Source organism: Neopelma chrysocephalum, unplaced genomic scaffold (assembly GCF_003984885.1).
Source record: "Neopelma chrysocephalum unplaced genomic scaffold, ASM398488v2 Primary Assembly neopelma1_23, whole genome shotgun sequence".
Lineage (NCBI taxonomy): Eukaryota > Metazoa > Chordata > Aves > Passeriformes > Pipridae > Neopelma > Neopelma chrysocephalum.
This window is the reverse complement of record NW_020897691.1, coordinates 6,743,264-6,768,052: the sequence shown is the minus strand read 5'-3', so window position 1 is coordinate 6,768,052 and position 24,789 is coordinate 6,743,264. Positions and strand designations below refer to the sequence as shown.

Genomic DNA, 24,789 nt, shown 5'->3' with positions numbered 1-24,789 from the left:
AACTGTATGTCAAGTTTAAGCTTTGCATTTTAAAGTATAAGATTTAAAGAGCACCGAAAATAAAAGTCTAAATATCTGACTCCTACTAATTTATCCTAATTTTTGTCCTGTCTGTGAAAGATTCTACAGACTAATTTTGTGGTATGCTCTTGCAATCCATTTAGAACAGATCTCAGACTCTGTTGAGGCTCTTGTCGCAGGACAAGGAATTAAGAGACCTGTGTTTTGGTCTGTGCTAGGCAGCTGGCTTGCTGGGAGGGGAGGGCATGTTGCTTGTGTGTAGAGTACATTGGTTGTGCTGTGGCTTCTGGAAGCATAAACTTGGGCATTACCTGCATCTTAAAACTCTTAAGATGGAAGGAGAATGTAAAAACTGTAGAATAATTGATCTGTTTACTTATCTCTGTGTGAAATTAGCAAGAATATACTATATGGAAGGAATAAACCCCTCAGGATCTAAAGTTTTAGAGGAAAAAAAGGTGATTTTGTTAGGGGTTTTAAGTTGTAAATTGCATCGATATCTCATTATTAAAAATTAAAACAAATTCAGGCAACTTGGATCAGCATTTAAAATTTTAGATGTTTGTTTTAAGATACTGATTATATATGTGATATTGTTCATATTTAACACTTCCAGTCAGAAGATGAAGTGTTGTGCTGTCTGGTAGTCCCAGATTACTTCAGCCATGCTGCTTACCTTTATAAGGAAGATGAAGTGTTTGCTTGTTCCACTGGAACTGGAAGAATTTCTTTACCACAGGAGAAAATCATATTTGGCATACAAGGTAACTTGATAGGGAGGGGGATCACGTTTTGTTGGATACCTTCCCACTGAATGTTTTTCCAGTATTTATATTTCTCAGAGAGCAATATCATATTTATGGTCCTTTATTAAGTGTTTCAAGTTGGGAATTTCCCTTGAATGTATGGAGGAAGTGCTGATGTGACATTCAGTATTGTTACTCTACGTGTTTCAAATGAAAATGAAGGTAGAGCCCCATTCTTGGTATATTAAAGGATGAGGGGGTTGTTTATGGGACTTTTACTTCCCTTCCCCCCGCCAATATTCACTGCGAGGGGATTATTTTTTTTCCTTGAAGTTAACTTTCATACTAGGAGTCTGTATCAGATGTCTCTAAGTGTGTCATCCTTGACCTTCAAAGGTATTTTCAGTTAGGACAGGCACATTGGTCCCTACGTAGAATTTGAAATTTTTTTTTAATTTTTTTTTTTTTAACATTTGCAGTATCTGGAAGTCATATTCAGTAGCAAATAGTTCCACAATTTCTACGTCAGGTGCAATTGTCAGTTACTGTTTGTTGATGACAAAAGTTAATAATTGCATATGAAACTGTTACATGTTTTTTCTTAATTAAAGTGTTGTTTATATGCTTGCTTTTCTTTTTCTTCTTCTCATCTTAGGAGATAGCATTTTAGGAGCAGGTTCTTGTAATAGCCTCCCCATCTTCTTTGCCAAGAAAAGTGGACTTCTCACTATCTTATCTAGAGAAAACATTTCTGTGCTTCCTGAAGACCTTGAAGATGCCCTGTCCTCTTCTATTGCTGGACCAAGAAGTGAGGTAATGGTTATTTGCTTGACTGGTTGAAAATGTTTTTCTGTCACCTTTTAATTGTCACTGTGGAAATCCTGATTTGTTTGAGTTTCAAAGGTTTTTTAAAATAGAAACTCAAACACTTGTAATGAAGGCAGTTTCGAAACCCAAGAATTTTTACATCATCTGCCAGCTTGGGCAACTTTTGTTTTCCTTTGTTTTGAAGTTGAAACTTCTATGAAATTTATATTTTTTTCGCATAGGTGTATTACTGTCTGTCGCTAGACTTGAGAGAACGCTAATGCAGAGACTCAGACGATGTTCTCACTTTGTGATCAGGATGGTTTCTTCAGTCTTTTGTGTCTGTTCCTTTGTGTATATGAGAGACTTTTTTCTTATCGTGCTGTGGAAAGCTTAGGAGGCTAAGCTGAGAAGGGCTACATAGTGGCTAAATATTATTTATTCCCTGTTTTATGTATATATATTAACATAATCTTATTAAAAAGTTATGACAGTGTTTTTGTTGGTGTTTTGTGCAATATGCATTTATTAAGCTCTTGCTTACAACAAATTAAAATGTATGTGGAATTTGTTGCCAAGTTGTCCTTGGAGTGGGAGGGAAAAACAGAGAAGTTGTTACAGTATAAATTAGAAAATATTTGTAGGGGGTAATAGTGAGCTTCAGTCCTTATTCCAATTAAATCACATTTAAAATCATACTAGTTATTATTAACTAGCATTTTAATGGAAGACTTTTGTGTGATTGCTCAGATGGAACTGTATTTCTTTTAATGAACTAATCTCTAGTTAGGTTTGTCTGCACTTAGACTGTTATTGTGGATGACAGTACCTTTTAAATTCTGTCAAAAATGGTGGGTTTGAATGTCAAAATAATTATCATAAAAAAATCTGACTGGTGGAATACATTGGTGAAAGTTTCTTTGCAATTGGTGAGAATGCTGGTCAAACCTCTGTGTGACTTTCATTGTAATGTATCTTGGAGGCTTATGTTTGACTTAAACAACATTGCTTCCTTATTTATTTATTTATTTATTTATTTATTTATTTATTTGAATCTGTGTTGTTACTACTTGTTTTCATTTCATAATGAAAATTAATATTTGTCTTTCAGCTGAAGTTTTTACTTTGTATTTTCAGAGTCCTGCATTTGACAGCACCAGTAGGCTAGAAGTTATAGCTCAAGAAGATAAGACTAAATTACTGAAAACTGCTTTTCTACAGTACTGCAGGTAGAAATTGCACTTGGCTTTTGAGATTTTTTTTTTTCCTACTTTTGAAGGCACTCTGATGCTTGAGTAGATTGTCTTGGTAAAGAAAATCTTGTGCTATTTTAATTATAGCTGTTTTAATGACACACATCTTCATTAGGAAAATGTTAAATACATCCTGTGGTCTAGTGAAGAAATGATACGTACTAGAAAGGAGCAGACTTCTCTAATTGTAATGACTTTTCACTTATTCTGTGTAACTTTTATTGGTACATTGGTGCCAGTGAAACAACTTTCAACTTTGCATTTTGAGTTCTTTATTCTTTAGTAAGTGGTGTTTCCTTGTTAAAAAAACTTTCCTTTTCATCCTCATTTTTTATTCGTGTAGCTGTTTTCAGTAATACTTTTGAAGTTGCTTATTTTCTTATTTATGTGGCCATGAAGATTAACTAGCATGGCAGACTTTGGGCAGGACGATATCTTCTTTAGATTGAATGATATGAGGAGTGGAAGGAAATACACTGTTTGTCAAACTATCCTGATTAAAGCAGTTGGACTGTGGGGAGACATGCAATGCCTCTGAAAGGTTTGATGTTGGGGTGAGTCATGTGAACAGAGGAGGAAAAGGAGAAAGAAGAAGATAAAGAGATCTGTAAATTTAGATTAATTATATTTAGAGGGAATTTTTTCAATATATATTTATTAAAAAAACCAAAACAAACAACCCACAAACCCTCTTAGGACTAATCTCCTTAAGGAGTCTTAAAACTTGGAAAGAACAGATTTAAGATAACAGGAGGTAGGAGTGCTTTTGAAATAAAGGTAATGTGAGGTAAAAGATAATGAAGGGGATTAGGCACATAGAACAAAGGATACCAATGCAAGATCTGAAAGCAGGCACAGAATTTAGACAAAATCTATGTGTCATGTGACACATGAGATGTGTCCTTAAAAGTGCTGCTGAAGATTGCTGTAGGTGACTGGAGTAGCTAGGGCCTGAGAACCTTTCAAACATAAAGGTTGATGTCATTGAGGATGTGAACAAGGGAGTTGGAAACAGAAGAAATTGGGAGGTAGTGAGGAAAACAATGTGATACAGTATGAAAGTTTAACGTTATTTTGATTGAAGTCTGGATTAGAATTATAAAACTAGAAGAAAATAATAATTTTATGTGTTTAGTATTTATTCTGATTTTTTTCCAAAAAAACCAATATGGTAAAATGAGTGGAGCAATCTCCCACAGAACAGATGTAGCAATGGTCTGTCCAGGTGGCCAGTGAGTTGATGCAGAGCAGATAATGGAAGGTTGTGCAGTCAGTGGAAACATAAAGTCCACCACCTATGTGGTGAGCACAGGCAGCTTTACAGACCTAGTGATAGGGGATGGGAAGTTCTGTGGAAAGAGCGAGTTGACCTTTTTGATGGCACATCATGGTTTGAAGGAGGTAATAAAGTACCATATGATTTCCTTAGAAACACATGTCCTGCAGGGTAGTAGAGACTTTCTTCTTTAGTAGAAGATTCAGTATATTCCAGTTTTTAGTAGTATTCTTTGCTTTAGTTTACCTTTGTGTGATTTCTGGATGCACTGCTGGTTTTTTTGTTTTTTTTATTTCAAGACAGCTTGGTCTTGTAAGTGTTTAAACTGAAAGTTTCCTGAAAAATATAAGTATTGCCAATATTGGAATCACAATATCCCTTCTCAGCACACTTCAGTTTGTTAGTTGCAAAATCAAATCTGTGGGGTTTTTTGTGTATATTGCATACTTCTTACATTGAATTCTTCAGTACAACTTCAAATCTAGGAGGTTTAAAATTTGGGTGCTTCTTGCTGTTTTACTTATTGACGTGAATAAAACAGGATTATTTGAAATTACAGAAAATAAAAATAATACGTTATATTTGCTGAAGCATTTTTACAAGCTTCACTCTATTGCCATTAGTGGGAGGGATTATATGTCCTCTTGAGAGAATTTTAAAGCAAGCAGTAGAAATTTCATGACTTAACTACCAGAGACATCCAGACTTACCTCTCTATGGCGAGTCTTTTCTCTTAAATAGTAATAATGGGAATAGTAGAATAAAATGTGACTTGACACACTTCCTGGCTTGTGCTTTTTTGTTTTATAGGTCATGTAGTCTACTTGCTTTAAAAGAATTGGAATACCTTTTATCTGTAGAATCAGAATGAGTGCAAAAAATGCTTGATGTTTATAATCTAAAGCACTTCACAAAAAGCCTATTAGAAAATCCTAACTGAGGGGCTCTTTCTACTGTAATCCTAATTATTTTATTTCACATACTTTGTGTTTCATTTATTTCAGGAAAGATATAGTGAATGCACAAAGCATGGTAGTTGAGGTCTTTCCATGTAATGCGGATCTGGATTCTGATACTGAACTGGATAGGGCAGTGACTCAGATCAGTGTGGACTTAATGGATGACTACCCTGCCTCTGATCCAAGATGGGCTGAATCTGTGCCTGAAGGTAACTGTAGTGTGTTGTTCTGGAGGTTTTCCTTTTTTTTTTTTTCTGAAATAATATCTCCAGTATTGCAGATAAAATTATAATCTAAACTTGGCAAAAAAGGCATAGGTGTCCCTTGCCCTCTGCCACCATTAGATATATTTCCAGAAAGGCTTAAAGATGCATCTTATGAGACTACCAGATAAACTTGCCGTCAAGTGTGTGGTTAGTTCTTGACTTCATATAGTAAACACGAAGAGCAAGGAAAACATATTTCTGAGAAGAGTACTTTATGCAGAGAACAGGTGGTCTCACTTTAGTGTTTCCGTGCTTCCTTGTATGGTTTTAAATTATTTTCAAAAAAGTAGATGTGTTAAGAGAAAGAGCTTATTTGTTCATTGTTAGCCTTTTGTCAGTGTGACTGCACAGCTTCTGCTCAGCATGGATCCTGGGTAGAGCGAGCTTGTATCGCTCTGGGACAGTGGTATTTATGTCTGCCTGAAAGAGGACTAGAGAAATTAATTTAGGAGTATTTGTTGTACATAAAGATTTGGAAGGATTAAAGCAGACATGCTTTCATCAAGAAACTTGTTTGTTCATACTTCCTTTTCTCTTACAAATAGCGTTCATTTGAAAGTGGCCCCAGCACCTCTGGGCAGTAGTTGCTATTTACAAAGCAGAGGCTTAGTTTGAAAGTTCATGTAAATAGTTACAGTTGGATGATGCTTCCTGCTGTTGTTTCTGTGTTGCAGCCAGTTAGAATTTGTCAGGCATCATATCCTTGGTATTTTCTGAATCAACTTTATTTTAAATTTGGCAGCCTATCTGTGTTTATTCCTGGATAAAGCCAGAAGTGAAAATTGATGGCTTCTTGGAAACAGTCTTGCTAATTTTGCTCATAGTGATAGTTCTTCCAAGTTTTTTATCTTGATATTCCAAGTACACTTAGAATATACAAAAATTCTGGATGCAAAGTCAATTAGATCTGAATGCCTGTTAACACTTTAGTTTCTAGTAGCTGTGGTCTAGGGCATAGTAAATTTAGCAATAGCTACTCCACAGTGAAGATAAAAATTTGGATCAGAATCTTACCAAAAGTAGAGTAAGCTGATGAGGTTCTATTTTAGCAGCATAATTAATTGAGTACTTAAGAATAGTACTGATCTAAAGATACTTTATTTCTTCTAAAAGCTTTACTTCAGCTATATGTAAATACGTATAGATGTATATATAGATAGAGTTGAAAAAACACATTACAAATAGCACAGTAAGCGGTCTATAAATGTGTGTGCTTATACTTAAAAAAGTACCAGTGTGGTAACACTGTAAAAATTTATAGAAATAACTTTACCTCAGAGGCAAAAAACACAGTTACCCACAGATTAAGATACCAAGTGCTCTAAGATTTTTCTCTTTTTAGAAGCAGCTGGTTTCAGCAACACATCTCTCATTCTCCTTCATCAGCTAGAGGATAAGACAAAAGCACATTCCTTTTTCATTGAGTTTCTTCATCAGGTAATTTCTACTGTTCTTTTAGTATCGGCACACAGAGATTATTATTTTGTCTTAAAGTAGTTCATCTAGAACGCTGTTTGAAGTGCATGTGGTGTTTTGTTGTTTGGTTTTTTTTAATGAAAGGTTGGTGTGTTTGAACGTCTGGGCAGTTTTCCAGTGCGAGGGATGCCGATGGCAACTCGACTTCTGCTCTGTGAGCACGCAGAGAAACTGGCAGCAGCTATTGTTCTCAAGAATCACCACTCCAGGCTGCCTGATCTAGTGAATGCTGCTATACTGATCGCATTAAACAAAAGGGAGTGTGGTGTTCCACCAAGTCTTACCCCTGCTGATGTGTTCTTTAGAGAGGTAAGAAACCTGTAGTTTCTGAATTATTGTATAGCACTGCATGTAGTAAACGGAGCAGTGCTTTAATGTATACTATGAAACTTTTCTCTGTAAAAATCAATTCAGTTTTACACAATTACCCTTTGAATTGGAATGGTATGGTAGTACTTCCCTTACTTTGGTGCATGTACTTTATTTTGTCTGCAGCTGAAACATTAATTCTGACAAATTTCATATAGCAGAAGTAAAGTTGTTTTAATTTCCAACTATCCAACATGGATAAGTAAGGAAAAAGACAAGTGAAATTCTCTGACACATAAGGAGATGTATGCCAAGTTATAATTTTTAAGGAGTGGACTGAAGAATATGAAGCTTTCCAGATAGAGCTGCTTTCATGAGCTGTCCTTTGATGGAATTGTATCAATTTAGTCTCTCATAATTTTTGTCCTCTCTTACATTAGTCAAGCTAAGCTAGCTCTCAGTTTATGCTGTGTTCCAATCGAGCCTTTGTATCTTTCTTCCTTCTTGAGAAGAACTATGCACAAAACATTTATTCTTAGAAAGTTTTTTCCTGTTGAGGACAGTAGTTGCTAATGGAGAAAAATAAATATGAAAGAAAATAGAAATAATAGTTTAATACTATCAAGTATACTTCATCTAACAGAGATTCTGCTGCCAAATATTTCAGAAGATGATGGTGGGATATGTTTAATGAAAGTCTATGGAGTTGCCTTCAAAAAATGAGGATTTTTTTTTCCTTCCAGATTTAAGTCCAGAAGGAAGGCATTTTTTGTAGTCTTAAGTATTGTATGAAACATAAGCTGGTGATTTCATTATCCATTAGAGTAGTTATACTTTATATTATTTTTGGCTATTTATGTGGTTTCTACTAATATGTTTGTTTTTCAATACAGCTCTTGACTTGGCTTTCAGATATCGGCTGATAATTGTGTTCAGTGCAATTTTTCCTTCTGTCTTTAAGGTGTCCCAGATAGATTCCATCTTTGAATGCTTATTAGAAGAGGAGGAGCAAATCCTGAAAGACATGCCTATGGAATCAATTGAGTGGGCCCAGATAGTTGTAAATGTGAACAACATCATTAAGGTATAGAACTGCATTAACCAATATGCTTGTGGGAGGGGAAGATAAACACTGAGTAATACAGAACAAGCTGAATGCAGCTCGTCTAAGTTACTGACATGAGAACAAAAGTGAATGCACTTTTCACATGTCCAATTATATTAGGAAGGAAAAGATAGCCTTGTGCAGAATTAGCAGCATTCATTTTCCTCCTGAGCCACGGTTAAAGAGAACTTGAGAAGTTGTATCTTTATTGGAAGTTGTGAAATCATGAATATGTAGCAAAAAGTGAAGATCTTGTGCTTGAGCACTGAGGTTTCTTGCTCAGTCAGTACGTGTTCTTTGCATAGGTGAGGAAATACAGAAAGTACTCACCTTGAACATTGTGTGCAGTTTTGGGCACTGCACTATAAGAAAGATACTAAGCTCTTAGAGAGTGTGCAAAGGAGGGCAACAAAGATGCTGAAGGACCTTGAGGGGAAGCTGTATGAGGAGGAGCTGAGGTCAGTTGGTCTGTTCAGCCTGGAGAAGAGGAGACTGAGGGGAGACCTCATTGCAGTTACAACTTCCTCATGAGGGGAAGAGGAGGGGCAGGCACTGATCTCTTCTCTGTGGGGACAGTGACAGGACCCAAGGGAATGGCCTGAAATTGTGTCAGGGAAGGTTTAGGTTGGATTTTAGAAAAAGGTGCTTCACCCAGAGGGTGGTTGGGCACTGGAACAGGCTTCTCAGGGAAGTGGTCACAGCACCAAGCCTGACAGAGTTCCAGAAGTGTTTGGATGATACCTTCAGGCATGTGGTGTGACTTGGGGATGGTCCTGTGCAGGGCCAGGGAGCTGGACTCAGTGATCCTTATGGGTCCCTTCCAACTCAGGATATTCTGTGATTCTGTAGAAAGAATGGGGATATTAAAAGAACATCTCAGAATTATAAAAGACAACACCTTTTATGGTCTGTGTATATGGAGGTAGACTTTAAAATACTTACATCCTTGCCTTTAAATAGGACATGCTACAAGCTGCCTGTCAGTATCGTCAGTCTAGAGCCTCTTCATATAAAACAGGAGAGCTTCCAGAAAGAGAACCTGAATATATTCCATGGACAGGTGAGAAATTATTATTACAATTTTTTTAATTATCAAAAAAGCTAGCCAAAAAGCTGTTTTCATAAGTTTCAGAACAGATGAATTTCAATCTGAATTTTAAACTTCCTGTAAAAAGCTGCTACAGAGTTGTCAGTAAGGATAAGAGAAGCTGACGTTTTAATTTAGGGACTGAAATGGAATGAATCAATGAACACTTATTTTGCATTGGAAATTTGACTACAAAACTACAAGACTGGGAAATAAAACTGATTTTATAATTTTTATAATTATTTTTTATGCATTAGTTCTGGTTGGCAGATCTGTGGGATACATAAAATTAAAATAAATAATAAAATGTGATCTGTAGCTGTTTTAAAAGGACTGATGATTCTCCATTTCCCTAAGTGTGTTTTGTTTTGATAATTTAATAACAGGAAAACTATCAGAACAAGTGTTTGCAGAAGAAAGCATTTTCCTGTTGGTGCTTAAGCTTCTTTGTGGCCTATACGTTTAAAACACACTTGTTTAGTGGTTCCAAGATAAAAATCTTTTGAATAGCAGGACCCATGCAACTATTCTGGTCTTATGTTGTGATGACTACACCGAAGTATTTAAGTCAGGTTGAAAAACGTTGCCTTTTCCTTCTGTGTATTCTCTTACTTTGCTTAGAGTTCATGCAATTGATTCTTTTCTTCTGGATAAAGAGCTGGTATTGATACTTGACAGCATATATCTGTGTAGTTCAGGGGGCATTTTTTTTGTTTACCACGTCTTGGCCAAATTTAATATGTAAAGGTAGATGGGAGTAGGTGTTTTTTGGGGCATTGCTTTGATTTTTAAAATTTAAACATTTATTAGCTTTTTTCCCTTCTATTTTTTTTAATTATAAATACTAATGTTTTTCTTACACTTCAGGATAGATTGCTGTGGTGGTAGGGTTATTGTTTTAATGTTCACCGTGTTGTTTTCCCAAGCATCCAGTGGCGTTCGTGCAGCAGTAACACGTCAGCATGGAATCATCCTGAAGGTGGTGTATCCCCAAGTGGACAGTAACCTCCGCAGCGTTGTGGCTGAGCAGCTGGTGGCACTACTGGATTGTTTCCTGGATGGCTACGTTTCTCAGCTCAAGTCTGTGGATCGCCTGGCTGATCAGGAGCGATATAGCAATCTGGAAATGGAATATGTCCAGAAAAGATCGGAACTCTTGTCTCCTCTCCGTAAGTGCTGTCTGTTTTCTTTAATGCACGGATTAAGTGGTCCATTCAGTGAGGAAATGACACAAGTCTGATAGAGTAAATGACCTCTGTGTATGAATTCTATTTGTTCTACACATTTGCTTTCAGAGTATAAATGACTGTTTTTATGATTTAATGAGATATTTACAAAATAAAAACAGATTACAGGATTGCATCCAGGACTGCATCCACTGCAGTATAAGAGGTATACACCTCTTATTAGACATGTTGCTGCTTTGAATTTTTTTCTTCTGCTAACTTGTTATATTTTTCTGGCAGGATTTTATCATGTGTTGCTTGAATGAAAATAGTCTATAAATGGATTTTGAAATGTTTATATTGTTGCAAGCTGAGATAAACTTATATGCCTGAAAGCTTGTTTAGTGTTTTTCAGGGAAAAGTTACTTTTGGAATCTTGATTATTTAATAACCATACCCATTGTTTAATATGTTGAATGTGATGAAGTCTTTATTGAATAAGTGACAGAAAAGCTCCCTTTTTAAGTAGAATTAACTTGGAGTAAATACATTTTAATTTTTGTAGACTAACACACATTATATGAGTGTAAGAATCTAATAATAATTCTTGAGCATTCTTAAGAAAAGTTTAAATTCTTATTCTCCATTTTACTGACATTCATGGGCTCTGTTAGCTTATAATACATTTTGTATCATTATGTTAAATCTAAGGCTTGCGTTTCCTTGCAAACAAAATTGAGTATTCTTCTAACTCTTACATATTTAACTGAACCAAAAAGAAGGATTCTAAGTAATATCTTTTAAATACAAGCCCAGTAGTCTTTATTTGTTCTGTTCTTCGTCAAAAGCCTTTACCTGCTGTTTCTTCACTTTGTGTAATTAAGTGGCTGTAATTACAGATATTAAATCATGGGTGGGATCCCCTCTCCCAGTACAAAGAGATGATGCTAACTTTCAGAGAAAATAGAATATATATATACTGACCATTTAGTATTCCTTTTGTTCCTCTTGTGTTGTGGGACAGAGGTGGTATGTATTGAGCTTGCATGTGCATAGAAGATGGATGCAGTAGGGGAATGTTTCTTTGGGAATGTGTAAGTATCTCCTCAATGTAAACACTTGAAACCTGTTTTTATTTTTCTGGTTTCTGCCCTGGGTCATTCTCTCACAGACAAAGATGAGCATTTCTGATATAACTTCTTTTTCTTGGTTACTTAGTTTCCCTGGGACAGTACCAGATGGCAGCTGCTTTAGCAGAGAAGTACTGCGACTTTGATATCCTGGTGCAGATGTGTGAGCAGACAGACAACCAGGCCAGATTACAACGTTACATGACTCAGTTTGCAGATCAGGTAAGTCTTTTTTTCTGTTTCCTTTAGATAGTGTTTTATAGTAAGTTTGCACCTGAAATGTTGCAAAATTTATTGTTTGTTTTTGTGGGGGGTTTTCTGTGTTTTTTTTTAAAGCATATGTATTTACATATACATATAGGGATAATGTGGAAAATTGAAGTCAATGTTCACTATAAAATATTCAGTGGAGTATTTTACCCTGAGACTGAAAAGCAAGTCAGCAGAAATACGGGTAGTTGCTGCATGGGTAGTGGCTTTTTGTGGGACCTTTTTAGTGCCTCAAACACGTTATCTCTTAACGTTTTTCAGCATTTTGTGACTTCTCGGAGATGCTGTTGTCAGTGTACTGTTGTTCTATTTAACTAATGCAATATAAATTTAAGGATAACTTCCAGAAAAGAAGATTGTTTAATGTATAAATAGAGAAGTAGTTAATGTATAAATATAATGTATAAAAAGCGGTTAAGAGTAGGAAGGTAGGATGTTGTTTTAAGGTTTCTTTCGTTGTCTTGCTATGTACTTGTTGGACAGCTTTTCCAAAGCTGTCTGTTAAAATCTAGTGGAAAATCTTACAAGTGTGCTGAAATATGGGAAAGCTTAAGGAAAAGGCAGTAGGGATTACTTGAAGTGATTGGGACTGGTACAGAAGGTTCTTAATTTGAGAATTGGTGAGATCGAATTGTTTAGATTTCCACATCAACTGTTGTTTACATGTTTTCTAATAAAGACAGTACAGAAAGGTTGTTTTAATAAGAAAATACGAAAGTAGCAGTAATGGACAGAAGTTATAGCAAACTTTTTCAACAGTGAGGCTTAAATATTCAGACTGACTGCCAAAGGGGATAAATTATCTTTTTTTTTTTCCCTTTTCACGTGCTTTATTTTAAAGGGGAGATTTAAGACTTCCTGAAAAAAAATTAGTGTGGTTAATGGATAGACTATCAGCCTGATGGCCTCTTCAAACTTAATTTTTCAAATGTAGCATTATTCTAAAATTATCCTGAAAAGACTAAATTAAATCTCAAACATAAATCCTGATTAGTTATTTCACATTGAAGTTTTTGAAGATAAAACAGGGTGTTTTTAAAAAAAAAAAAAAAGTTTTTTAACAATGCCTGAGGGAGTAAAATTGTAGGTTCACTTGGAGATAGGAGGGAATGTTTCAAAAACAGTGACAGTAGACATAAATGTATTTATGAAAGGAAATAATAAGCATAGAGTTTTCAGGAGGGCAAAGGAACAAGTATAAAAATGAAACTAGAATTGTGATTGATGTGATATCTGTTTCCGTTCTTGTGTGTTAATGTGAAGAATTTACATATGGTGTTTCCTTTGCTTCCATTGAAGGATTCTGTGTTTATCAGCATCTATTGCAGAGTAGCTTATGAATTCTTTAAACGCTAGTTATGTCAGGACTCTTATGTTTTCTCATCACCACTGTATTTTCTGTTGTGTGTGTCTGGTTTTATCAAGCAGGTTCTTACTACTTTCTTTCCAATTGTATTTTATAAAGCATTTTGTCTTAGTAGACAAGAGAGATATTGAAATATAACTTAAAATGTGTTCATATTCCTGTTATTTTCAGAATTTTTCAGATTTCCTGTTTCGCTGGTATCTAGAAAAAGGCAAACGAGGGAAGCTGTTATCTCAGCCTATTGCTCAGCATGGACAGCTGGCCAGTTTCTTGCAAGCTCATGAACATCTGAGCTGGTTACATGAAATCAATAGTCAGGATTTGCAAAAGGTAGGGTTTCTTAAATACAAGCAAACTGAAATATCACGTGTCAAACAGGTCAAATACATATTCATGTAGGCAAGTTATCTGGTTATGACTCTTCATCATCAAAAGACAGCTTATCTACATGAGTTTGGGGAGAGATGGCACAGATAGTTAATGGAGTACCAAAAGCGTTCCTTCAGGAACCATCTGGTATATCATCTAAGCCACTGCACCATGTAATGGAAGTTAGGCATGCTCATCCCTTGTTGATGACTAGTATTTTTTACCAAGGAAGTTTGATTTGGCTGCATGGTCACTACTTCAGTGGAATTGGAGTTTTACAGTCAATATCAATAGCATTATAAGATTATCCGTTGAGGGAAAAACTGAAACTTCTATTTCAAGACTAATTTCTTTAAGCCAGCAAATTTGAAGGTGTCACAAAAGTAAAAAAGCTATTGATTGATCACTTACATGCATAGTTTAAAAGTACTTTTTAATAGCAAATGTGCATGTGAATAGATTAATGTGACATTGTTTTAAACGTGATCCTTTGTTGCCTTCTAAGCTGTCCAGTTATTCTTTTTCCTCTTTTTGCTGGTCAGTCTTTCCTTCCCTCTGCTAGACTTATGAACATATTTCACTTTAGCAGTTAAACTATTTCAAAACAAAAATGGTTTCTTTCAATCCACCTGCACATTTAAGCATGCAAAGCGTGGAAATGTTTATCCCACTGCAAATTGTAAGTTGATAATGCCATATGTCCCTTAACTAACAAAAAAACCCCACCCACAAAACCCAGCCAAAACCAAAACAAACAAAACCACCTCCAAGAATATTGTAATACTAGATTTGTGTCGATTGAGGTTTTCTGAATTACAGGAAAGCACTATGAAGAGGGGGCAGGGATTCTGAAATATACAACTAAGTTCAGTCTAGATATTTTATTTCTGAGTAAGTGCTCAGAAACTTTGTTCCCTTGTCTGATAGACAAATAAATTCTTGCCTATCTGTTTGTTTACTGCAACAGTTATACACATAATTCTGTTTTTTCAGATTCCCAAATTAGCAGGTAAATCAATCTGCATGCAAAAATGTTCTGTCAAAGCATATTTGCCTGGCTTTTATTGCAAAGCCTTAAATTAGATCCTTAAATTAGATCCCAGCGATACAATAGATGAAGTTACAATTTATCCTTTGATCATAAGGTAGTTTTCCTTGATCAGTACTGAAAGGATTTTTTTTTCAGTACTATTGGAGGAGAGAGACCTATGTCTCTTCCCGAAGAGTATAATGCAGCTTTATTATGCAAATGGTACAACTTTTAAAAATAAAGGTTATAGTATATCTATAGTTATATTTATAATCATAAATACCTATGAGACTGCTGTTCAGATAAAATCCTTGTCTGTTAACCTTCTGATCTTAATTTATAAAACTGATTTCCAACATCATTATTAATTTTAGGCTCACAGAACATTGCAGACTTTAGCAAATATGGAGACAAGATATTTTGCAAAGAAGAAAACACTTCTTGGCTTGAGCAAATTAGCTGCATTAGCATCTGACTTTTCGGAAGACATACTGCAAGAGAAAATAGAAGGTGAGCAATAAAAAGGACGAAGTAAAGAACAGACTTAAGTTATTGAATTAGAATCACATTAATTTTTCAGATTGTTAATTTGTTACGTTGAGGGCTCTAACAATGTGGTAAGGATAAATGGGCTGATGATTTTGCTCGTTTTAGGAAGCACAAGGAAGACAGCATGAGGCAGTAACCTCAGTATTCACTGTCACCTACAAGTTAGGACTACAAGCATGGGAAATTTGTACCTTTTCACTTTTTCTGATAACATGTAAAATATTGGCATCAATAGCAACCTACATAGTACTTTGAGAAATTAGACAGTTCTGAAATGACTGAAACTTGTAAACCATTCACGCTGAATATATTTTCATGAATCTCCATTTTATATTTCAGATACAAGGTAAAAATTATTTAATTTCTGTGTATTGAATGGCATTCAACTTCGAATTGTTCTCAAATCCTGAGGCTCTTAGGCTGTACAAGGAAATATAGTAACTGTGTTGTATTGCAATAATGAACCTGCAAATACATACAAGTTGTGATCAAGAAGTGCTTTCTCAGCATCTTGATCTCTGTATCTAGAAAGGTTACCATGACAGTGCTTCATTGTGCTCTAACTGAATGGATGTAAATGGGAAGATTAGGAATACCTATTCTGCTTCAAAATGCAACAGTTTCACTGCTCTGCTATTTTATCCCTTTGGAAAATAGTTTGTGCGGCACATGTGCTGTGAATTTGTGAAAAAGCAACTCTGCACTACTAGTTAAAGGATTCTGGCCACCAGGGGGGAGCTTTGGAATATGACTTGAGGTTACTGCTCAAGCTTACTTCTATTTAGCTGTGTATTTATCCATCTGTGTTATGTACAGTTCCTAAATCCTGTTTAAAAAGCCATATAATAATTATGTTAACTAAGTAGGCTCTACAAATTATTTTTAGCTCATAATAGTAATATTAATGTATTTATTATCTGCCCTTTAAGTTATAACATTAGATGAAATCTTGAAGTTTAAATTTATTTATTCATCACTTTGAAAATGCCTCTGCAGATGTGAAGAATCTCATCTTTAAATAGGAAAACTGTAGAAAAATGAGAAAATCAAAGCTTTGTTTCAATAGGCTAGTAGACTCAAGATTTGTTCTGGACTTTACTAAGCTGCACGTTTCTGTGTGGTACATGATACAGTTTTTAAAACTTAGGGTCTTTGTGTATCAGTTTCCTATTGATAATGTAAGAATTCCTGCCACATTTTGCTTATTCCTTTAAACAGATAAAATGCTCCTTAAGAGTTATTTTCTGCATTCTGCTGTGCAGTGGAATTGAGTGGGAAGGGCAAGGTTCATACAGTGTGGCTGATGTTATTCCATTTTGATTGTCTCAGCCTAATAAGTTTCTGGCCCTGAAGCAGATCATGCTGGCAAATATAAAACAAATCAAAAATTGAGTAATTCATGAGATGGAACAAGTCCATGTCACATGTCTTCAGCCAAAAGGTAGTTCTTAAAAATTGCAACCAACTTACTTTCCTGCATAGTGCAACAGCTTCCATCCAATCTTATGTATTCCTTTAATAGTTTTGGGAAAAAAGTAGTTATCCATCTTCACTACACTGGGAACATGAGTGGAAAGTGAAAACTAGTTCACCAGGATGGCAATATCGAAGTGGAAGTGTTTCTCTGCTTCGGGAATGTAGCTGAGTGTCCAAACAGAATCCTTCATAACAAACACTTGTAGACTCGAATAATATTGTGCGTTGACAGTTACTATTATGCCACAGAATTTATTATTACTTCTTAATAACATGAAACATTCATTTCCTTAAATGACAAGAAATAGCAGAGCAGGAGCGCTTTTTGTTACATCAGGAGACGCTTCCCGAACAATTACTGGCAGAGAAACAGCTGAACCTCAATGATATGCCAGTGTTGTCTGCATCTCAGCTCATTGATGTAAGTATCTAATGTTTACTTCATTACACAGGTAAAGTTCCAGTATGTTTTCTGCCTCTGTTGATAAAATAAATGAGAAGATCACAACTGCCTTTATCCTTCATATGACTTGCTAAGCACCTAAAGATCCAATGTATGAATTATTTTAACTTTGCTTAGTTTCTACCAGCACCAAACTTCAGAATTCTGGTTTTTAGTTCAAATTTCTTTTTGTTGAATGTGTACTTTAGAGTACTGCTACAAGAAAAAGCAAATCAAATCAGTGCCGGAAGTTGATTTATTGGTCTAAGCCAGGTTTTAGAGGTGAGACAGTTTCTACCTTCATTTACATTTTCAATAGGGAAGAACTTGGAAGGCAGAACGAACAAAGAATTCTATGTTAGTGGAGAAGGATGCTGCAAAATAGAAAAAGGAAGGACTAGATGCAGGAAGAGGCTTTTGGTCACCTGTTTCAAAGAGGCACCTGAAGTCTTTCTACTTCTGTTTTCTTTTACAAAAACCTAACCCATAATAAAGCAACATGAACTACTCCAGTGCTGGGATCACTAATAATGCTGACTTCTTTTCCACACCCCTTTCTGGTGATAGCCTGGAACCAGTAGCCTTACTGTTTCTGCCTTGTTGGCCACATACTTTTAGCATCCAGTGATGCACACAAAAAGTATTCCATGAATAAAAGCAACACATTAAAAGAAAATCAGGTCCTGTCTGGGTGTCAGTTTTGCAACTCCTTATTTTTCTGTAATCCTGTGGAAAATCCAAAGCATGCTTGTTTACATTCTCCTCATTTTCTTAGAACAGTGCTTACAGCAGATTGTGAAGTCATTACCTCTCTCTTTAAATGAGGCTGTCTGTGGAACTGGGGAAGAGTAGGTAGTATCACTCATGACTTGGCAATTGCTGACACCGTGACAATTTTCTTTCTGAATTCTCTCTGTTATCAAACCAGTGTTCATACTTGCTGCTTACAACTCAAGAATGAAATTTGCAAAGTGTAAATTAAAAGAATGTTAGTGTTAATTTTCCTTTGAAATACTACTTTAGAATCTGAGTTTGTGAAGTACTGATAGCAAACCTGTTGTTTTTAAAAGGAGAAAGGCAGCAAATGTGCATAAGTGCTGCTTTGAGCTTGATTACCAAAATAATTCTGAGAGCTTATTTGTGGAGCTGAGCTCTGGCTACAATAGTCCAGGAATGTTACAGCCTTAAATGGCATTTAAATTTGAAACCTAACACCCTTATATCCAATATCGTTTTTCCACAGACCATTGTCATGTAGGTGGAATGCTGCTCTAAAACCTTAAATATATTCCTTAGTATAAAAATACTTGCAGTTGAATCAAGACATATTTTCATGAGAGGGTCATGTAAATGGAAAATACATGGTGGTCTTCCCACAGTGAGTTGTCTGTGATACCGGTTACATTAGTTTGTAGGCTAAAAATAGTTCTCCATGTTAATCTCTCATATCATAGATGTACATATGTGATGAGAACAGAAGAGCCAATGAGTATGACTTCAAGAAAGCACTTGATCTGCTGGAATATATTGATGAGGTAAGAAAACTTTTTGAGGGATTTCTAACCTAGGGACTTATTTATTATTATTTAAGCTAGGATGGTGCATCCGTAGTTAAATAACATACTAGCTTAGTGTACGGTAATTAAAACAACCCCTGATGTATTTTCTCAGTTTGTTTTTAAGTCACTGGAGACTTAATGCCAAATGTGGTTTAGATAATTTAAGAAAAATGACACTCTTCATCTTCACTTCCCATTTATAGTCTATAGTTTCTTTCTTAGGGCCTTGCTTCCCTACGGGCTGTTTCCAAGCGGGACAAAGATTGTCTGTTTTTAGTAGTTTAGTTCTTGTGTCTTCCGTCTTGGCAATTTCACTGATTGTCATGAGGTAATGTGGGATAGTCACCAGCTTTTTAACATGTAAATAACACTGATTCACAGATTTGCTGTCTCTTTTTTTTCCAATTATTTTTTTTACATCTAAGTAAGATAAATGTCACTCTAAACTTATGAGATTTCAAAATTATTTTTTTTTACAGATATTTAAGTTTGTAACAATTTGTGTAGAACCATTCAGCACAAATTGGAGATGGTGGTTTAGAGTCTAAGAACCAGCTGTTTTCCTGTGTTTCCTGCTTTTACCTTACAAAAGTGTAGCTTAAAGTTGAGACCCATCCTCTGGCTTCCAGGCTTTAAAATTCAAGTGTTCATGGTTTCCCTTATCTCTTATGGGGGGAATTTAAAGTAGATGTAATGCTTCAGGACATCAAGAGCTGGAAAAAAACATATGGTTGTTTTTCTGACATTATATTTTAAAAGGAGCTTGACACCAATTACCTCGAAGTTTCTGTGGAGTGAAAGGGATGCCTTTCCAGATCAAGTGTATATCTTCAAAGTCATTTACTGATATATTCATAAAACCTATATCGTAATGTGGACACTAATGCACGCTAGTTAGCTTGGCCATGCTGGAAAAAGAGCCATGACTTCAGTTGCCATTTAGCACATGGTAAAACAAAACTTGTCTGGAATACAATATTTTACAAACTGATATTTTAAAATATGCCCTTTTTAAAATTGAGTTAGTTTGTCTTCAGCAGTCAAGTGTAATACAGAAAGTCTGAGCCATGATTTCAGATAGAAACAAATAGTGTTTGGTATTTCAACAGTCCGATCAGAATAATCTTTTTTAGCATGTGTTAAAAACTGTGTTCGGTGATTGAAGGATCTAAGTCATTGGTGTAATCTGTGTGACAAAATGATTATTTCTTTTGTAAAAAACCTTAGAATTTTAATTTGCTTGTTTTTTTTCTCCTTATATGAATTGAAGGAAGAGGAAGTGGATGTAAATGATCTTAAACTTAAAATTCTCTGTAAGGCTCTCCAAAGAGATGGGTAAGTAGGCGTATAAGGTACTGGGAGTATTTGTGACATAGCTTCTCCAGAATTACATTTTAGTGTACTATTCTCTAACTCACTAAAAAGATTGAATTTTGTAGTATAAGGTTAGTAAAGTATAATGTATCTTCTTATTTGTAAAGTGAAGCCCTAGCAAAAAAAATCTGTAGTACTTTGTTCGTTTATCTCACTGGCAACCTACTATGCATTCTTGGCACCTGACACAAAAATGTAGCCATGCAGCTTTTATACTTGAACCCTTTCCTAATGTAAAAGAAGTGACCTACCCTAAAGTTGTTTTTTCATTTGAGGCATCTCAAATAAAAGCTCTCTAATAAGAGCAACATGTGCAGAGGTCACTCCCTGCAAGCCTTTATTTCACTTGGTTTCAGCCAAGTGACAAAGTTCATGATCAGTTGACAAGGTCATGATCTTTTAGAGTTAAAGCTGCATTCATGACTGGAAGAGATCGAAACCGAAATACTGCTTAGAAGAGCCACACTTAGGGACATTCAAAACCAAATACAGGCTGAAACCAGTTGGTCCTGAGAATCTTCTCCTCAAACAGTAGCGCTGTTTTCTGCCAGGTTAAATAACTCAGCTGGCATTTCCTCCCTCTTCTTTTTAAGTTTCAGAAGTCTTCGGCTTTTCTAACTCCTACCTGCATTCCAAGAGGGACTGAAGAAAGAAAGGATGAGGAGAGAATACATTCCAAATGCACTGTGCCATTTGTGATTAAAACTGAAATAAGCAGCATTTGGATTCACACTTGTGCATAGGATAGATTCCAAAGTATGGTGGTTTCTAGAAAATAAATTCCTAGTTGCATGACTAAGTTATTGCCACATACGACACAAATAATATGCAGAAACAATATTCCAAGTTCACAATATTCCAAGTGTTCCCTTCCTATTATTTTAGGGACAGAAGAATCCAGAACTCCTGCGTGGCACCAGTCCAATTATTAGTTGGGCCAAGAACAGGATTTTGAATGTAATAGTTTTACTGTTCAAACATACATAATGCTGACAAAATTTTGGCCACTCTGGTAGCTAACCAGAGGCCATTTGAGATGACTGAACAGTGTTTAGAAAACTTGATGTCCCAGTTGAGTTTCCAGTCTAGCGAGGCTCACAAAGGCTTTACAAAGAGGTTGATTGCTGTTTCAAAAGAGGTAGTGTTAACTTTCATCTGTGTGCAAAAGTAAGCGTTCACCATGTTACGGTACCTACTTTTAAGGATGGCATCTGTTTTCTAGGTTAAGGGCTACAGGTGGTGGTGAGATTCTCAGGTAGGACGGAGAGCCTTGCTGGGTGTGCTCCTGATGTTCTGATAGAGACCTCACTATCCTCCTCTGTGCCTAAGAGGAGAAAATCCCCATACCCCCTTCCCTCCCTCCTTTCCTCACACTTTTCCCAGCAGAATTAAGGATGAAATCCTAGACATTTAAGAGTTGAAGTGACATCCAGGATAAAACCATGGTTTCAGTGAAGCACAGAGGATTTGTCAGTAATAGCTTCTGGGAGCCAGGTCCAGATCTGGTGCAAACACCTCCCCACTGGCCCATGGTAGTTTAGGAATTGATATGAGAACTGGTTTTGTCTGGCAGCTTAACATTTGGGACAGGGAATTTTAACAACTGAAAGGTTAGAACCACAACAAAACAAGTTAGGTTGGTGTTGACTTGAAACTGCTACATATAAAGCTCTGTAAGGATGAAAAATTGTCATTTAAAATAGTCTTTCTCTTAGAATAATCTGTTTGGGGGTTTTTTGTATCCATTTTGTGTCTGCGTGTGCTGTTACAGGCCTGCAACTTAGATTTTACAATGTTTTTTTCTCTTTTCTCAGTGCTTGCTTTTTGTTTTGGTTTGGGTAAATTGCTTCTTTTCCTTTATTCTACAGAAAAAAAGAATCTATACTTTCATAATCTCAAACATAAAATATAACTACTGAGAGCAGGTAATTCTTATCTTGATGGACAATAGGTTTTTTTTGTCAAAGAAATAATGATGTTGTGGGGTTTTTTATGGTTTAGAGGAGGGGAAACATTTCTATTGTCCTCCTAACTAGACTACATTGTAATTTCATTGCAGTTTTACTCTTGGAATAAAGACTTACTAACAAAGATAGAAAAGCCTCTTGCTTTGAGCTATAGCCAAGTGCCTTCCATGAGGACATGTATTAATCACCTTTGATAATATATCAAATTTTCCTGTGTTTTTTGTTCTTGTTAGTTTTAATTTTGTTTCATCTGTGCCATTCTTTCCCCAATTATTCTTTGACTTGCAGATGGTCCTGTTCAGATGGTAGAGATGATCCAATTGAAGCATCTAAAGATAGTATATTTGTGAAAATACTACAAAAGCTATTGAAAGAAGGTAAAGTGGACTTAAATGTAATTGAAGGGTCTGAAATTTAGTTCTTTCAAAAGCTGCTCAAGATGAACACTAATATGTAAGAAGTAGTGATAATAAATTCTCAGAGTAATGAAAATGCATTCCACTAGACAATTAAAATCATATGGAGCTAGTTCTATCTCTGTAAAATGTTCAGGCAGGTAAAACATGAGCAGATTTCTGGGTTAAAATCTGGTTATAATCCTAGTACCCTCAAATGATTTGCTCAGTAAGGCACCTACCAGATTTTTAGCAGTTTCTTACAGTACAGTAAAGTAGGTCTTCTGGAGTTAAATACATATCTTCTGTAGGATACAGGATTAATAACTAATTGACTGTCACTCAGAAGAACTTAATCTGTTAAGGCTAAAATGTTTTTTTGCTTTTGTGTTCTCTCTCCAAAAGCAAAAAAAAAAAAAATACTTCCCATTCTCCAGTTAAAGCTGACCATAGGAAGTTACGACTATGGAAGTTACAGCTGGAGGAGGGAGTGAGAGGAGGAAAGCAATTGAGACTCAGAGTCTGTTTTCAATATTACTGCATATGAAGTTTTTTCAAAACAGAGAAGGTTCCATGTGGAAAATAGAAAAATGAAGTTTTTCAGAACAGTTCTAGTTTTGTGTGTCCGATCCTGTCCATTTCCTTCCTCTTGTAAGAGTCTCACAGCCCAGAATGAACTGTTGCACCTTATACATGTTAATTATTTTACTGAGCTTCCTTTTCTCTTTCCTTTTCTGTCTTTTATTTATTATTTATTTTTATTTTGTTGAAGTGTTATATAAAGCTTGGATTTGAGGTTTAATCATTAAATTACTGAGCTCTATTTAAGCTTTATTGTATTTCTTGATGTGTATAATAGAATTAAAGCTTCCCAATTCCAGAAGAGTAATTTAACTGTGAGGCAGGTGGAGGTGTTTACTTAAAAATTACCTTAACTACTAATGAAAAGTACTTTTATCAGTGTTGTAATAAATGGTTTTGTGTTGTAGGAGTCCAGTTAAGTGAATATTTACCAGAGGTGAAGGACTTGCTGCAAGCAAATGAACTTGGCAACTTGAAATACAATGCTTACTTCGAATTTGTGTTAAAAGCAAACTATGAACTCTACGTTCAGGGACAAGCATGATTCTCACTGGTTTTTTAAATATTTTTTCTAAAGAACTCTTGAATGCTTTTATACTTTTTTATGTTTTGTTTGGTTTTTTGCTAACATTGTGCTAAAATCTATGTGAGTAGTAATATACTTGGTCTTAAATGATTTGATGCTTTAGTCAGGGGAGCCATAGTTCTGTTTTCAGGCAAAATAAAAATAAAGTTTTCTTTTTCCATGCCTTTCATAAACTCTCTGTTTTGTTCTGTATCTTCATTACTGTGAGTCCTGCCTGACACTCAGAAGAGTCTCAGTGCAGCAGGTGGGGAAACTTCTGCTGTCACCACTGGGGCTGTGATTTCAGTTCAGAGAAAATACTGAAAACATTAATGCTGGATGACTGCATAGCTTACTTAAGAAACAACTGGTTATTCTGTTGGATAACTCCACTCTGTACAACACTTTTTGCTGTAGAAACTAGCTAATTGCAATGTTGCATTAAAGGTTAATGGCACAAAAAGGATAACTGTCTTGTCACTGATCACTCAGCTTGCCTGTGACAGAAAGGAATAAAGTACAGTTCTCATTCAGAGTTCTCTGGTCCAGTAAATATACCATTCTTTCTGTTTATATCTGTAAGGTTAAACTTTTTCAAAACATTTTAATATTGTATCTGTTTAACTTCCATTTAAACTATTTCTAGGATACATGTAAAAATGAGATTAACAGCTCACCATGCAGTCATTCACAGCAACTGCTCGCGCCTAGGCTCAGACTGAAACCTAGAAAGTAGTTACCATAGTGTGGGAGTCCAACAGGATCTTCCTTACTCCACGCCTTGTTCTCTACTGATAGATGCTACTAATTTTCTTTTTTCTTTTCTTTTACCCCACTGCCCCAGTTAGTTATCTCTGACATGGGAATAAAAAAAAAATTCCATTTAACTTCTCTATTTTAATTACAATGATTGTCAGCAGATTTTAATATTTAAATAAAAGTTAGTGCGATCTGATGTGTTGCACCTTTCTTTTGCATGTAGCTCAAGAGTCAGAGCGACTGCAGAGCAACTTGCATGCCCTTATGTTTTACTTGTCTGGCTCCAAGCCTGCTACAACAACTTGATCCAACAGCTGAGAAGGTCAGAAGTTAAATTGGTTGAAGAGAATCCAGTTTCTAGTTTTAAAAGCACAGCTCCCCTTCCGTGGCTTCCCCTCCTCCCTGTACTAATACAGTAAGCTGGGCTGAGAGTCTGAACATGTTTGGAAGAATAGATTTATCTAGAGGTTCTAACTAATATGGGA

General features: G+C 35.7%; 1 protein-coding gene across 2 annotated transcripts in view; it reads left to right on the top strand.

Annotated features, from left to right (window-relative positions):
- NUP133 (nucleoporin 133) overlaps positions 1-23,735 on the top strand; it is a 32,086-nt gene extending 8,351 nt beyond the window's left edge. The window contains exons 10-26 of one of the 2 annotated variants that reach the window (XM_027685584.1): positions 638-785; positions 1,423-1,580; positions 2,712-2,803; positions 5,108-5,271; positions 6,671-6,765; positions 6,889-7,113; positions 8,075-8,197; positions 9,179-9,278; positions 10,232-10,474; positions 11,690-11,823; positions 13,409-13,567; positions 15,011-15,146; positions 16,964-17,082; positions 18,558-18,638; positions 19,933-19,997; positions 22,292-22,380; positions 23,388-23,735. In XM_027685584.1, the coding sequence (XP_027541385.1) occupies positions 638-785; positions 1,423-1,580; positions 2,712-2,803; positions 5,108-5,271; positions 6,671-6,765; positions 6,889-7,113; positions 8,075-8,197; positions 9,179-9,278; positions 10,232-10,474; positions 11,690-11,823; positions 13,409-13,567; positions 15,011-15,146; positions 16,964-17,082; positions 18,558-18,638; positions 19,933-19,997; positions 22,292-22,380; positions 23,388-23,524 (2,268 nt within the window). In that variant the 3' untranslated portion in view covers positions 23,525-23,735. The remainder of the gene's footprint in view (positions 1-637; positions 786-1,422; positions 1,581-2,711; positions 2,804-5,107; positions 5,272-6,670; positions 6,766-6,888; positions 7,114-8,074; positions 8,198-9,178; positions 9,279-10,231; positions 10,475-11,689; positions 11,824-13,408; positions 13,568-15,010; positions 15,147-16,963; positions 17,083-18,557; positions 18,639-19,932; positions 19,998-22,291; positions 22,381-23,387) is intronic. The other variant, XM_027685594.1, reaches the window with a different exon arrangement.
- Positions 23,736-24,789: the final 1,054 nt, after the last annotated feature.